The following is a 16,199-nucleotide window of genomic DNA, read 5'->3' as shown; positions in this document are numbered from 1 at the left end:
ATTATATTAATCTCAGGTGTACAGTATAATATTTCAACAATTCTATGCATTTCACAGTGCTTATCAAGATAAGCGAACTCTTACTCCCCTTTATCTATTTCACCCATCCCTCCCACCCACCTCCTCTCGGGCAGCCGCTAGTTCTCTGTAATTAGAGTCTGGTGTTTTATGTTTGTTTGTCTCTCTTCCCTTCATTTGTTTTGTTTTGTTTCTCGAATTCCTCAAAAAATTGCCATATCATCCAGTAATTTCACTCCTGGGTATTTACCCAAAGAAAATGAAAACACGAATTCAGAAAGACAGATGCACCCCTGTGTGAATTTCAGCATCATTTACATTAACCAAGCTATGGAAGCAGCCCGAGTGCCCATCAACAGAGGAATGCCTAATTCCTCTATCTTAGCGCTTCAGTATTTGGTCTCAGCAAAGATGGGGAAAGTAGACGAAGGTATGGTGGCTGATGGAGCTTAACCAGTTCTTGAGCTGTTTCGCTCACGGCTAGCGCCGGGCCCCAGCACTGTATGCACATCTTACTTTGGCCCCGGGCTCCACTACCCACAGAGCAGTTTATAAGCCAGATGTGTCTCTTTATAATATAAGAGACCTACCTGCCCCAAATGCAAAAGCTGCCAGTGTTATTTAATATTTCCAATGTTTGTGTATCCTCTCTATCAGTTTTGATTCTTATAAAAATCTTGAGGAATAAGCCATGTATGTGTTATCTTTTTTACTAACGAGAAAATAATAGTTAAGGTTTCTCTAGTACTTAATGCATTCAGGCACGGTTCTAAATAATTCGCATTAAATAACTCAGTTCTCATGATGCAGGAACTTCTATCTGCATTTCATGATGAGGAAACAAGTATGGAATTGTCACGTAACTTGCCCAAGATCGCACAGCTAGTAAATAGCAGGGCCAAGACTCAAACCCAGGCGGCCTGGCTCCAGAATCTATACCCTTAACCTTACACTATACTGTCTTTTGGAATCAGACAGAGGTTGGTTGAGTAACCTCTCCAAGGTTGTGCTGGGATTAGGGAAGGAAGCAGAATGAGGGAGGCACATGGGAGCTGTATTTCTCCACAAGAGCACAGTTGAGAATTTGCCCTTGGCCTCTATCTAGCCATGTGTGTGAGGACTGTGTGCTTGGCCACTACTCTGAATTTGCTGTGTCCCCAGAATTGGTCACTCCGGATTTGTTACCAGATAAGATCATCAGCATGGATTTCAGTTCTCTAGGAAATATAAAATATACCCCACTATTATTGGTATATGAAACCTTATATTTGCAAAAGATCTTTAAATGCCTCTGTAATATACATATGGACATAAAATGTTGCCACACAGGTCACTTGTGGAGTGAAATCCAGGGTTGGTGACTAAAGTCTAGCACCTTGTGACCTTAATGTTTTAACAGAGAAACTGAGGTGCTGAAAAATTGAGCAAACTGAAGTAACCATTATTTACTGCACCAATATTAGTCCAGCATTTAGGCAACAAGAATGTTAGTCTCTCAAAAGGTCTCTTCATCAGCAACTTTTGCTTACAGGTTTGATGATACTTTCTAAGCTAATTAAGACACACAGGCTAAAAAATAATTTTCTCCCTAATTTGTGAATTATTTACTTTTAAGATCTTGGGAAGTTACAATGACTTTACTTATGCATCTAAGAGATTACTTTTATTAAGAATAATACTACATAAAATTGAAATAGTTTTTGGATGATGTCTCCACATTTACTCAAATAGATTACTCAACAATATGGATGTTTTGGGAAACCTGGTTATAAGACTGAGTGCTAGGGGCAGAAGGGGTAGGTGCTTAGGAAGTAGCAGTGAGTTCTTCCAAAGGAAGTTTCTTAGGGGCGAATTCGATGTCTTCTGTGCGTTTTGCTGTGATATGCCCAGAATTAGGAGGAGATCCGTAAATCCTTGGAAAGGGACTCAGATGTGTGTTGCTGTCATATGTCCAGCCTGTGATCGGTACTCTGAAAATGACCTCAGAAATATTCCGGGCCTGCCCTTGGAGATTTTGATCATATTGGAAAAAACAAAGCTTTATGCAAAACACAATTAGAGAACACAGCAATACCAACTATAACCCAGAACTAAAATGTGAGGTTCTTAAAAAAAAGAAAAGTAATAAATAATAATAATAATAACAATATTATAAATAAATAATAAAATGTGAGATTCTTATTTAATTCCAAGGACCCGGGAGTGGTTCTGAAACCATAGGTATTCTCTTGGGTTTTTCAGACTTCTGTTTAAATAGCTCAGGTTTAATCTCTGATGGAAAGAGCAGGTAATCCAATGAGACCTGCTGATGTGGCCGTAAGTTCTGGTTCAAGTCAGAAGTCTGTCTCCCCTCCCCTTTGATATTGCACAAGGCATTACTAATGTTGGCAAAGGTTTGTGTTTGGCCAGTTGCCAAAAACAGCCTGACTGTCCCTTCCTGAGGTTGGTGCTATCAACTGCACTCCTTCCTGTCGTAAAGCGTTCCTCACCACCCCACCTCCCCCCAGCAGTGTCCGCAGCCCCTCTCAGACGCTCCTATTTCTTCTCAACAGAATGCCTTCAGGGAACCAGCCTCGCTGCTGACAGCCTAGTACCCCCAAGTCAGAAGAGCCCTGGGTTTCCTCTGAGGGCACCAGCCACAGCTGGACAGGCTAAGAAGTCTCATTGTCCCTTCACTCGTCAGGCTGTGTATTTGCATGGATGCCTCAGTTGTGTGGCTAATCTTTCTGAGCATGACAGCCGCAACATTTAGCCACTTACTAACAGTAATAATGGTGACAACAGTGGCTAACATTTATTAGCCTAGCGCTGTGTGCCCTCTAAGGTTTAAGAGTTTCATTCTGTGAACCTGTCTGTTGGTATTGGTGCCGTGTGTGCACATAAACCTAGCAGGATCCCTCTGCCCCGCCCGTCCCCACTCCACCGCTGCCCCAATTATCATTAAGATCACGGGGGTTAAGAGGGACCCGTGTTCTGATGCCTCCTCATTGGAAATCATTCCCTACCTCTATCTATCCAGAGAGCACGCCCTGCGAGCAGCCGGCGGGGAGCTCCTCCACACCTATGCTATTGCTCGCTGGCAGGCTCTCGGAATCCCTGTGACTCTCTGATCCATTTCTTTGTTGGATTTCTGTGGCCGGAAGCAAAGCTGCCCTCGCAAGTGGTTTTCCATGGGGTCCGCTGCACCCAGCTGTCTGCACGGGGGAAGCCTGACAAGTCAAGCAGAATTCATCGTGTTGACCACCTTATCCCCCCCAGACTGTCAAGTGCACGTGTATCCTTGGCTCTGGCATCCTTTCTGTGTTGTCAGAACGAGGCCCAATGGTCAGGAGTCCCATCACCACCAGGGATCAGTCATCTCCTTGGTGTCTTTGAAGCCCTCCATCCTGCCTGCCTGCTTTCCCGCGCAGACGGCATCTGCGCGCTGAACGTCACTCGGTATCACGTAGGAAGCATTTTGGCAAGGGGAGTCAGTGAGAGAGGTTTTCTTGGCAACTATAAAATAAAAGTACTGTAGGGAGCTACTAAATAAATTTGTGCCACTTCAGCTAGGGAATTTCAACCCTCCTGGGAGTAGGGGTGGGAGGCCTGGAATGAAAAACTTCAGAGAGAAGGCTCAGCTGTCAGCTTGATGGCTCATTTACTGGATGGTCCCTAGGGAGACGTGTGGTCTGCACGCCGTGGACGTTCACCAAACTCATTGCCTGCTACATTTGTCCAGAGAGGCAACGGGTGTTTTCTTTGTACATTTTTTTTTTTCCAGCCATAAGACAAGGCAAGGGGAAATTTCTCGATCCCTTTGCTCAAGTTAAATTGGTCCTGTATATACCCAGCGGTGAAGGTGGGAACACGCTGCCTCCATCCTGAGTGCATCCGCCACCAGACCTGGATGGAAACCAGCACCTGGCCTGGGGGATTTGTGAGTCCCTGGCCCTGTTTTAAAGGGAGTGTAATAGCCAGACTTGTACAGGGTCATTTGTATGCTCATTTCCCAACTTAAGTAGCTGATGGGAGAACTATGAAAGGATGGGGGAGCCTCAGAGGAGAGTTGGTAATACTTCCAGGGTTGGAAGTTGTCTTCGAGACTTTATTCCTTAGAAAACGAGTTATTTTACATTCAGCCTCAGAATGAGTGTTCATGTCTCACATATTTGTTCCTAATTTGTTCCAATAGATCAGCCCCACGAAACCAGATAAAATGTCACTTTGTGAAGAGAAATGGCATGGGGACTTCATTTCATAATTAGGAATGTTGCTTTGTTTCTTTAGCAGGGCCTCATTTTCATGATTAAGTTGGTTAAGCACCATGGGGACACATCATGGGGCAGTTGAAAAATCAATGCCTTCACAACAATTATGTATTTGGTAGACCCTTCAGGTAATTTCAGGAGTGAATAATGAGCTTGTGGCAACAGGTTCGGAATTCTGAGCCCACAAACGTTCAGGTTCCGTAAGCAAGGAAGTTGATTTTTTTTCAACATGCCCTTGCAGCCTGAATTCCAAAAGAAATCCTTTCCATCTCTACCACTGGATTATATTCCCTACACATCTTCCTTGGAAATTATGGCTGTAAATGGTACAGAAACCAAAGAAAATAATTAAAGCCAAAACATGTAAACATATATTTTAATGACTTCTTCCAGGCTATCAAAATAATATGTAATTCCCATAAGAAATTTAGAAAACACAAAGCAAAGAAAAACTATTTATAAACTTATCACCCGGAAATAGACTTTTAACCTTCCCTCTTAGCTTTCCATCTTTCCTTCCCTCCTGTTTTGCTTCCTTCCCTCTACCTTCCTCACAACCATAATTAAGAGAATATTGAAAATATAATTTTGTATACTGCTTTTCCACTTAGAATTGTATCAGCCTGTAAATAAGTCATGAAATCCAGCAGCCATTAAGGAAAAATTGAAAGATTTGACTGTATAAAAATATGAAAGTTAATAAAACTTAAAAACAAATTGGGCAATAATATTTGCAATCTATATAACAAATCACTACTATCCAGAATATGTAATGAGCTTCTAAAAAATAATCAGATAACTCAAATTCTAAAATGGGTAAAACATGTGGACAGGCAACAGAGAGAAGAAATACAAATGGTCGTTAAACATATGTTTTTTTAAAAGCTTACTCTCATTAATAAGAAATGAAGTTAAAACAATGAGATCATTTTCCCTAGCAGATTGGCAAGGATTTAAGGATGATGATGTCTGACTTGAATAAGGAAGCCAAATGGATGTTCTCGTACACTATTGGTGGGAGTATAAATTGGTGCAAACTTTTTCAGCAGTTCAACATCTGTTTATTAACATTTATATCCTTTGACACAACATTTCTACTTCTAAAAATCTATCTGAAGTAAACCTTCCTACAGGTGTGCAAATAATGATCATTCCTCTCTGGTTTGAGGCTGTAAAAAATTGAGAGCCATCTAAATGTTCATGGAGAGGGGACTAGTTAAATTATGATACGCTTTTCTAATGGGATCTTAGATAACCATTACAGAGAATGAGACAGATCTATGGGATATAGAAATATGTCCAAAATATTTGTTAGGTAAGAAAAGCAATTTGCTTCATAATATATATTAGTGAAGCATTAAGAAGAAAAGGTTTGAAGACTATGAGACTGTCATCATTTTCCCCATGATTTTTTCAGGAATGATTGAATTTTATGCAATGGAAATATTACCCTTGTAATCACAAAAGAAACAATTTTCAAAAGATAAAAAAGATAAAAATATCCCTACATTTTTAGTCCTTTATAAAATTTTAGCAGCTTCCATAAAATTCTGTCATGTATACACCATAATTTGTTTAGCCATTCCCCTATTAATAAATAATGTGGCTTATTTCCAAATTTTTGCTGTTACGTAAGATGCAGCAATGAACATTTTTGTAAAACAGAATACTGAAGTTTACGCGTACAGAGGCATCGCATCATGTAGCAGGGGTTGAGAGTTAAACCAAGAAAGAATCTATTAGATGATTTTGAATGTAAAAGGTTATTGTTTTCTAACCCTATTAAACCTTGACAAGACTAGGGATGGCCCATTTGGAGGCAGAAGAGTTGGGTCCTTGCTTCCCCGGGCGCTCAACGGTGCCGCCCACCCTGGCTCTAATTTATCACCAGTATTTGTGGTCCCGGTGTGAAAAAGACCAGGGATCTTATCCTCAGGATACCCTTCCCATTCCATTCCTTCTCCCCAGGTGAACTCATCCATGCCCAGCTACTGACTCTCAGATTTATATCTCCAGCCTAGCCTTTCCTCTGACTTCTCGCCATGTATATCCAGCTGCTTTTAAACGTCTCCACTTGGATGTCTAAAAAGTAGCTCAGTATGTCCAGAATAAATTCTGTGAGCCAGAATAGGCTCACGCCTTGTTCCCTTTTACTGTCTACATCCTTCCATTACTACATCCCATTACTTTTCCCCCCTAATTGGTCTCAGACCATCTAGTGCCCTTTGCCTTACTGCCCCACCCTGCTCCAGGCCACTATCATTTGTGTCGTGAACACTTTAGTAGCTTGCCAGCTAGTTTCCTCAAGTTCTTTCACCCCCCTCTAACCTGTTGTCCGCATTGTAGCTGGAGGCTCATTGTAAAATCACAAGTTAATGCCATCCGTCTCCTGTGTATGACCTTTCGATGATTTCTCTTTCTTCTTGGACCAAAGACTGGAATTTTGACTGGCCCCTGCCTTATCAGGTTCCTGCTATCTCCGGTCTCATTCGGGACTCTGAGCCCTTTGCATATGGTTTGGCTCAGAGATGGTCCTCTAAGATTTGTGGGGTGGGTGAATGGCTGAACATCTTGCGTTAAGTAATACATGAATGGCACTTCTAGCTCATTGATGATAAAATCAGATATTAGACTTCTGCTGTTTCAGTGACTTTTCACCATCTTTTTTTAAGAGAGAGAGAGTGTGTGGGAGCACGAGGGAGAAAGAGAATCCTAAGCAGGCTCCACGCCCAGAGCAGAGCCAGTTGGAGCTGGTCGAGCCTGGAGGGCCCAATCTCACAACCCTGAGATCGTGACCTGAGCCGAAATGAAGAGTCGGATGCTTAACTGACTGAGCCACTTAGGCGCCCCTCAACATTCTTTTACCAATTTAACACAATCAGTCTTGCCTTGAAAAAAATCGCAAGTTTATGTAAACCCAGACACTCAAAATCCAAGCTAGCCCTAAGTGGTTTTGTTGTGAATTTGTGATCATAATATTAAATTCATTCTTTCCAGCCACCTCTTCACCCTTACCCACCTACCAGTCTCTTCTCCTTAGAAGAGAGCAGTGAATTATCTTCTGAATATTTGACCACTGGAGACGTATTTGCTGTGCACACCCCTATTCCTGCACATTCAAAGATTGGGTAAAATCCACTGAACTCCCTCTCCATGCACAGACTAAAATCCAAAGCAAAAAAAAATTTTTTTGGTAAAATTTTGATTATGCATTTCATAACGATGTGCACAAAAATGCCCCTTTGTCATAATTCAGTCTTGGGATATTTACTGATTATCAGATAGTTCTTATTTCAATTGGGGACGTGTTCTCAGGAAATAATCCACTAGCAGGATTAGCCGACAGTGTAATACCAGGATATAAAAGAGTGATTGCCTGCTATGGTGGGTTACGCGCCCGTGCTTTAGAGGGAGCTGAGCAGACCTGAGTGTGAATTCTGGATTTACCCCTGGGTAACTAAATAATGCTGCTGTAGATCCTAGTTCAGAGGGTTGTTACGAGCATAAAATAATATGGTTAAAGCACTTACCATCTAGTGAACATTCCGTGTGTGTTAGGTACTATCATACTATTATTCTTATCCACAGAATCTTTTTTCAGGTTCTCTGGACACAGGCACACACATACCCAAATGAGCAGACAAAAAGCAATATACCTGTAATAGTATATTGACTGTATGTTTTATAATGACCAATATCAAAGTTATATTTTATTGAAGAATTGTTGTCTCTTAGATTCAGATATGAAAATATTTACAGATGAGATGATTTTATGTCTTGGATTTGCTTCAAGATCTGAAAAGGGATGGGTCAGGTAGGGAGTGAAGGTATACACAAACGAAACTGGGCATGCACTGACTGTCGCTTATGGTCTGCGATCACCACGGAAGTTCTTATAGTCTCTGTACATTTGTATAGATATGAAATTTTCCATGATAAAAAATTTTTTCAGATACATTAAAAATAGTTACTGAATAGCCTCTTAGAGTCATTCTTGTTCAGGGAGCCAGCTCTCAACTCACCTTCCTTTATTTCTTTGGGAAGAGTCACTGATTCCAGTGATCTAAGCAGAAAGACTCATGTCATTCTGTTGTATGACTCTCGGAATAGCTCACGGTGTAAACAAAATAAATAGAATTTCTGAATTTCCTTTGTCCTCAACCAGTTGGGATGCTTCTCTGAAACCACTGAGGGCATTTTAAGTAACCCCAATTACCCAGCAACAACAATGTATAAAATAACTCTTTCTACCTTTCCGTGTTTATAGGACAAAAGCTATAGCTATGAAATACTGGTGCTCAGTGAGCTAATGAATGATGAGCCCGTAATTGTGTATTTGGCATTTTGGGATCTGAGCCTCTGCCCTGTATGAACTTGTAATCTTCATTGTGTAGCCTTGTTAAGTTTGGCTGTTGAGTTACATGTTGGCATTGAAGGTTGAGGAACTACTCCAAAGCCACAAACTGACCTCTGCCTATTTTGAAGTCAGAAGTCATGGGGTGACTTTTTTTGCTTTTGCTTTTTTAAAGTAAAAATAATGATTACCCTTAGAATGGAAGCTGACTGTGGCCATGAATGGGTCTTTAACCTTTGGATCTATTTGACTAACCCCGTCAATGTTTTACTCTTTCATCTGGCTGCAAGCCCAAGCAAAAGTATTATGATTGGGTCCATAACTGCCTTTCCGAAAGTAGTTTCCCTTCTCCAGCTTCACCAAAGCGAAGAATTTGAACTTGTATTTCGGGATTCTTCTTTTCCCTCTGGAATCCATCTCTAAGGGGAAAAGCACATCCCTTTTTATAAGTTTAATTACTTTGGAACAAGGATCCCAGTGAGGTTTATGAAGCTTCCTTTCTTCCCCTAAAAAAAGACAGGCTCTGAGTTGGCTAGGGCAGCCCACTCTTGTCTGTCTGAAATGCTTCTGTTTACCTCTGTGGTCAGCACCTTCTGCCAGGCCCAAGCTAGAGTGAGGGAGGAGGAAGCCTTAGCTCCAGCTAAGGGGAAGACAGGTACACAGAGCCTTCCAGAATACAGTGCAGGACACATCATTATAGAGGCATGAACTGGGTACTCTAGGGGCAACGTTGACTCTCCGGGGATATCAGGACAGAACTTAGAGAAAAGGTGTGAGATGCTTGGACGTAAGGGCAGAACTGATAGCCTGGGATTATATTACACTCTTAATTGAGCCCCCTTGGGATCCCAATTTGGGAGTTTTGTCTGTTGGATAGCACCTGGTATGAAACCAGCAATGGTATTTCCCTCGGGCCTTATACAGTTCTGAAGAATACCGAAAATGAGTTTGAAATGTCAGGATTGAAGTGTGTAAGCTGCCTCTGCGGCCTCGGGCTTCCTGTGACGGGAATGAGTCGCGCCCCATGTACTGCTCAGGTCTGTCTTCTGGCCAGTGAGGCTGTGTTCCCGGACTTCTCGGTGCAGAGGGCATGGTGCTGGGTGGCTTACAAAACTGATCGCAAGCACTCTTCTCTCCTGGAACAATTCCTGCTACCCGTGACAGCAACTGAGTAATATCCAATTAAACCGCTTACTTGGGATGTTAGTCACAAACGCTTTTGAGCAATCGCAGGTCAGTTCTTGAGACCGTTGTAGGTTTCTGTTAGCACTTGTTTTCTGTTACCAAAGAAAATCCTGTACAAGTCCTTAGCAAGCTAACAACTTTGGGAAAATTCAGAGACCCAGTAACCTTGTTTGGCAACGCCAAGGAGCAGGCTCGGGGCGCAGGTCCACACGGGCCTGGCCGGCTGGGCGAGAACATGGTGTCGACAGAAGCCACCCCCAGGCTCACTGAGACCCCCACGGTCTTGCTCTCTCCTGCACCGGCAGGCTGTCATCTCTAACCTTGGCCACCTCTGATGTGTGCCATCACGGAGAAGCCAGACAGCCAGGCGCTAACAGGGCCTGGGGTCTGCGACCATTCCTGGGAGAATGGCTGAGAAAGACCTCACTTCTGGCAGTGGCCTCCCTCCCGAGTACACGATCGCAGTCATCCCAGCCACCACCCTGCCTCTCGTGAGTCCTCCCTCGCGGGGGTTAAATACGGCTTGCTCCTATAGGGCAGGGGCTGCGGGGGGAGGAAACCGTCTGCACAGATCACAGCCCCCTGAAAACAGTTGCTTGTTGGGAAGTGGGATTTTGTCTGGACAAGGGGACGAGGCCGGGTTTGGTTTAGGGTGGGAAAGGCTTGCTTCTGAAGCAGGCGCTCAGAGGCCCAGCACAGCTTGGCTTAGCCGCTCACTCCCAGGGAGGCTGCGGCCAGGAGCGCCGGGCGGAGAGGAGGCCCGCTCCGCGTTCCCAGCCGGGAAGCTCCTCCGCTTTGACCTCGCTTATCGGGCATTCCTAGAAAACAGGACTTTGTTTGCGTTCCTGGGTGTCTCCGGCGACCGCTCTCTGTAAGACCTGCGTGGTCAGGCTGTGTCAGCTCGTCAGCTCGCAGGGCACGGCCTGGAAACTGGTCCCGCCAGCTCTGTCATCACCTAGCCGCCTCTGAGTGGAACGTGATCCGGGCTGGACGGACACCAGTCTCTCCCTCAGGCCAAGCAGGCCAACAGAGCTTGGTTCCCCGAGCAGGGCTGGGAACGCGGAGCCGTGGGAGCCCCGCCACAGCCCACTGTGGGGTGAAACTCCAGAACGACAGGCCGGTAGCGACTGGGAAGACGCCCCCGTGAGGGGACACCATGGCGCCTCCGTGGTTCTGTGTGGTTCGCCTGTTCCCATGGGACCATCATCTAGGAACCATGAGGCAAATTTTGAGAGTTGACATAAGTTTTTTCCAAGATAACCCAAAGAAGCCTGTTACCTTTGAAGTGCAGGCGGGAAGCTTGCTTGGGAGGGTCTCATGGCCCACCCCACGAGCCAGCCCTCCGGGTCTGGGGCCTGGCCGTCCTACACAGACTGCTCTCTCTCTCTCTCTCAGAGATCTCAAACTGGACAACGTACTGTTGGACCACGAGGGCCACTGCAAGCTGGCAGACTTCGGAATGTGCAAGGAGGGGATCTGTAACGGAGTCACCACGGCCACCTTCTGTGGCACGCCCGACTATATCGCTCCAGAGGTGAGTGCAGCTTGGGAAACCCCGAGCGTTAATGTCACAGGCTGCTTTTGTGTCCTGAGCTCTGGGCGCATGGAAAGCTGACACGTCCACACTCCCCGAAGCCTCATTGGGTGAATGATGCCTGAAAACGTCCTTGGTTCCAATAAAGAACAGTTTGGGTTAAAAAATTTTTTTGTAAACCTTGCAATTGCTTTAGGCATTAGCCACGAACGAGGACAAAGTGTGCTCTACTCAGAGCTATTTGTTTTCCTTTTTGTCTCTACTCAGTGCTTTGATCCCAGCCCCGTTTAGCAGAAGTAAAGTTCCTCAGTCTTTCCCATGCGAGTGAGCCCAACCCCCTCCTCCCTCTCCAGGGACGCAGCGCCCAAACCCTTTCTGTTTTGGATCTGCACGTGCCATTACCTTGGCCGAAACAGGCCATAAAGGTTTGATCACCTGGATGAAAAGTCCTCGGAGTTGAACCACAGAGAAAACAGACCGCCCTCTAGAGATGAACTGAAACCTATTTCCTAATGCATCGTTTCCCCTAGTCCTGCAGGACACATTCGTTAGTCAGCTGTTCTCCCACTGCCCCCTGCACAGATCCTCCAGGAAATGCTCTACGGACCTGCAGTAGATTGGTGGGCGATGGGCGTGCTGCTGTACGAGATGCTCTGTGGTCACGCGCCCTTTGAGGCGGAGAACGAAGACGACCTCTTTGAGGCCATCCTGAATGATGAAGTGGTCTACCCTACGTGGCTCCATGAAGATGCCACAGGGATCCTGAAATCTGTAAGTTTGGCCTAGGCTTCCAGCTCCCGGCCTACCGCCAACCAGCTGGCTGTGTGTCCTTCTCTGTGTTCTTCCAGTACCTCGCGCTGGTCAGCTCCCAGTGCTAACTGTAGTGTATGCTTTAATCTGCAGAATCAAAGAACCAGAGTTCTCTTGGAGTGTTTTCCTCTGTTATGCAATAATTCTTTCTGGGCCAACTGTGAGCCATGGATAACGTTTGCCAAATATCAAGTATTTTTAGCACTCGTGGCCCTAGCGTAGGTGCAGTGATGCACCCCCTTTATACAGTCGGGACACGCCGGGGGGTTGTGTCAGATGAATGCCATTCCTGGTTTGTTCGGGTATTGACGGTGTTTCTGGGATGAAGGGGTCTTTCCCTGCGTGCTGGGCAAGGCCGGGAGAGGTTTTCCAAACTTCTGCAGATGCCTTTTGGGTCCCTATTATTCTGCTGAATAACAAGTGAGGTGCCAGGCCCAGATTCCGGTGCAGTGAGGTTAATGTATCATGAGCAGTCTTTTTCGCGTGCATTTAAGGTACTATGCTGGAAGCCTTATTTTGAAGTCAGGAGGAAACATGGATTTGATGCCTTTATGTTGAAAATTTAAAAAGCACATGTGATCTGTGTCATTCCTGTAACCACATTAGTTGAATTCACAAACCATGTATTATCACCTATTAGATGCACAGGGGAATGAAGAGGGATAAAAGGGCAATTCTTCAAGTAGGGAAAAATCAGAACAATCCATTCTCTGTCGGATAGTTTCTATGGGATAAGAATTACTTTCCTCAAGTTATATCCTTTTCAGTGATTTGAGACAGAAAACTAAATTTGGGAAATATTGGCTGTCTTGTTGGGAGACTTATCTCTCTCTAGAAATCGCCAGTCACATAATCAGTGCCGTTTCAAGAACATTTTGTATGCAGGTCACTGTGTGCTGGGGCTGCAGGCATGATTCTCCCTGAGAAATCTCCATGTCACTGAAAGTGAAATAATCATAGAAATCCTTCTTAGGCAAATATTGCCAAAGCGAATTGTAATTGGTGGCTTGATTCTCAAGGTTAGGTGCCAGGACTCTCCTAATATTGAGGAAACACTAATCTCTTATGGAAACAAAAGTGAAGTCACTTTGGACTCTCCCAAATGTCTCCTATCTAGCATGTTTTCACAAGAACAATGATTTGTATCGTTGGTAGAAGTTTAAGACCGAGGAAACAAAGACTGTGGCTTTTATAATTTCATGAACAAAGGATGGAGGAGGGCTTGTCTCTGTGGATTCGTGCCCTGAAGTGTCTTAACTTCTGGAAAGGAACTGTACTCACCTGGGTTGGCCCCGCCCGGCCAACTCTGATGACCTAAGCTACTTGAACACAACCTATCATGCTGCAGGATCAGCCTCACTTTGCATTATTACTTTTCCGGGACCGAGGTCCAGAATCTGGCTCTTCAGATGTGCTAACCCCCTGTGGCCAAAAACCACCACCATCATTTTCATGGTTTTTCATGGCGCATGTCTTTAATTCAATTACTGTAGCTCATTTAGCATTTTTAATATTTAAAAGAAAGACCTCAAAGTTGATAGTTCAAATGAAAATACTAGTTCAAACTATAAAGAAATGTGCATTGCTGGCTTGGTATGTAAATGTCATATGTTTACTACCATGAACGGTAGGAAATAAGTCAGTCTGTGCCTCAAGAGACTTCAATGTTCCCTGTGAAGGGTCAACAATCCAGACCATCATTTTTCTGATAAATATCTCCTACCTGTTGTCTGAATCCAGCGGAAATCTTGAGGTCACCGTATCATTTGAGTTGAACATCACTCACACGTGCTTCTCTTTTTTTTCTTCAAAATTCTAGAAGTCCTTAACTTTATTCTAGTATTTCAGAATCCTTTTGAGAGAGTTTTTCTCAACTAAATCTGGGACCAGGATCTTACCCCCCCTCCCCGCCCCCACCTAATCCCTATAAAACCTAGAGCTGGTACTAAGCAAGATTCAGAACCATATGGAATTATTAGGCTGGTTTCTTCTTAAGCAGATAAGTCCAATTACTTTAAACTATATCTTTGATATATATAAAAATAAGTTTTGGTAACTAGAATATGTGTTATCCAGTAATATCCTCCCTCCACAGTCTTTGTTCTAAGAGAAAAGAGAGCCTCTGGTGCCCAAAGAGAATCTGATCTTCATTGAGACTGAATTGCTCCCTCTCCTTGCAGATTTGCTCCTGGGAAGTTGTGAACCTCTTCACTTCCCTGTATTTTTCTTTCAGACACCAGTTGCTCGGCTGGATTGAGACAGCACTTGAGATTGTGATATGTCATTGACCCTGCAGTGATTTTCCTAAGTGGCGCTCTGTGTTCTTGGTGGGATGTCTCCCCGTAGGAAGGAGTGTGGGCTTCGCTTGGTGACAGGCTTACCTCCCAGCTCTATTCTGTTTTGGCTCAGGGACCTGGGTGAGCTGCCGCACCTCTCTGGATCTCAGTGTCCTTGCTTACAAAATCAAGGTAATAAAAGCCACGTCATAAGATTATTGCCCAGAACACCATAAGGATTCTATTTCTTCTTCCTTCAAGGAGCGTCCCTTAAAAGTGATTTTCTGAAAAACACTGAAATGGTATCAGATAAAATTACTAAAAAGCATTCACCCAGAGGATTTCTGGGACAGTTTTGTACATTTCAGCCTCTATGCCTAAAAATAAAAAGCTTAAGTGCCATAGCAGAGGAAATTCAGCTATTCTTTTGCAGAGGGCTGAGACATTTAAATGGAAGTGTGATCAAGGAAAAGAAAGAAAACAGTTAAGAACACTCAGGACTCAAGGAGAAACCTGAGGAAGAAAGGCTTCATCTGGGGGCACCTGGGTGGCTAAGTGGTTAAGCGTCTGCCTTTGGCTCAGGGTGTGATCCCAGCATTCTGGGATCGAGCCCCACATCGGGCTCCTTCACTGGGAGCCTGCTTCTTCCTCTCCCACTCCCCCTGCTTGTGTTACCTCTCTCGCTGGCTGTCTCTCTGTCAAATAAATAAATACAATCTTAAAAAAAAAAAAAAAGAAGAAGAAGAAAGGCTTCATCCGGGTCTGGTGGTGAGGAACTTGCCCCCAACGGCAGAGCTGTCCAAGGGCAAATCTCAGCTCTTTCACTTGCTGGCTGTGTTCCCTTGTACACATAGTGTAATTTTGCCATGCCTCAGTTTCCTTATCTGTACAACCGGGGCATGAGATATTGTGTGGGGGATACTTGGAACAGTGTTCGGCAGAGGAGATGCTCTGGAGGTGGCCACTACCGTCATCCATGACAGCTGGGTGCATGAGATGATTTTTAGACTCTTTGCCCTTTTCTTTGAAAAATGATTACTTCGTTTATTGTATTAGGAAGAAGGTTTAAGGTATCAAGTCACGCTTATAAACCTTTAGGACTGCGTTCTGGCTTTAATTGCAGCTTGATTTAACTAGACCAATATAGTTTTTTTATTGCTGAAAGAAACTGGGGATTGTCCATTCCAATCCCCTCATTTTATAGATCTGGAAACTGAGTCCAGAGAAATTATGACTCACCAAAGGCCATTCAGCACAGTAGTTTAAACAAACAAATTAGAACGCTTGTGCATTTTTTCATGGGAATGTAAAATGGTGCGGTCACTGTGGAAAACAGTATGGCAGGCAGTTTCTCGAAACATTAAACATAAAATTACCACATCGTTTAGCAATTCTATTTCTGGATGTATCACCAGAAGAACTGAAAGCAGGGACTTGAACAGATATTTGTACACCCGTCTTCAAGGCAGCATTATTCACAATATCTGAAAGGCGGAAACAATGCAGTGTTCATTGACAGATAATGGATAAACAAACTGTGGCCTATGCATCATGCAGTGGATGATTATTCAGCCTTAAAAAGGAAGGAAATTCTGATACGTGTTACAACATGGATGAACCTTGAAGACATGCCTAATGAAAAAAGCCAAACCCCAAAGGACAAATGTATGATTGCACGTTTATGAAGTAGCTAGAATGACCTAGGAAGTCAAACTTATAGAGACAAAAAGCAGAATTGTGCTTGCCAGGGACTAGGGGAGAGGGTGTAGGGA

General features: G+C 44.1%; 1 protein-coding gene across 2 annotated transcripts in view; it reads left to right on the top strand.

The window, feature by feature from the left end:
- Nucleotides 1–16,199, top strand: part of PRKCH (protein kinase C eta) — a 220,806-nt gene that overhangs the window by 182,405 nt on the left and 22,202 nt on the right. For both annotated transcript variants that reach the window (XM_008701186.2, XM_008701195.2), the window contains exons 11-12: nt 11,203–11,341; nt 11,924–12,112. In XM_008701186.2, coding sequence (XP_008699408.2) covers nt 11,203–11,341; nt 11,924–12,112 — 328 coding nt within the window. The remainder of the gene's footprint in view (nt 1–11,202; nt 11,342–11,923; nt 12,113–16,199) is intronic.

This window comes from Ursus maritimus, unplaced genomic scaffold (genome assembly GCF_017311325.1).
Source record: "Ursus maritimus isolate PB19 unplaced genomic scaffold, ASM1731132v1 scaffold_25, whole genome shotgun sequence".
NCBI classification, from domain to species: domain Eukaryota; kingdom Metazoa; phylum Chordata; class Mammalia; order Carnivora; family Ursidae; genus Ursus; species Ursus maritimus.
This window is presented reverse-complemented; position numbering and strand designations above follow the sequence as displayed.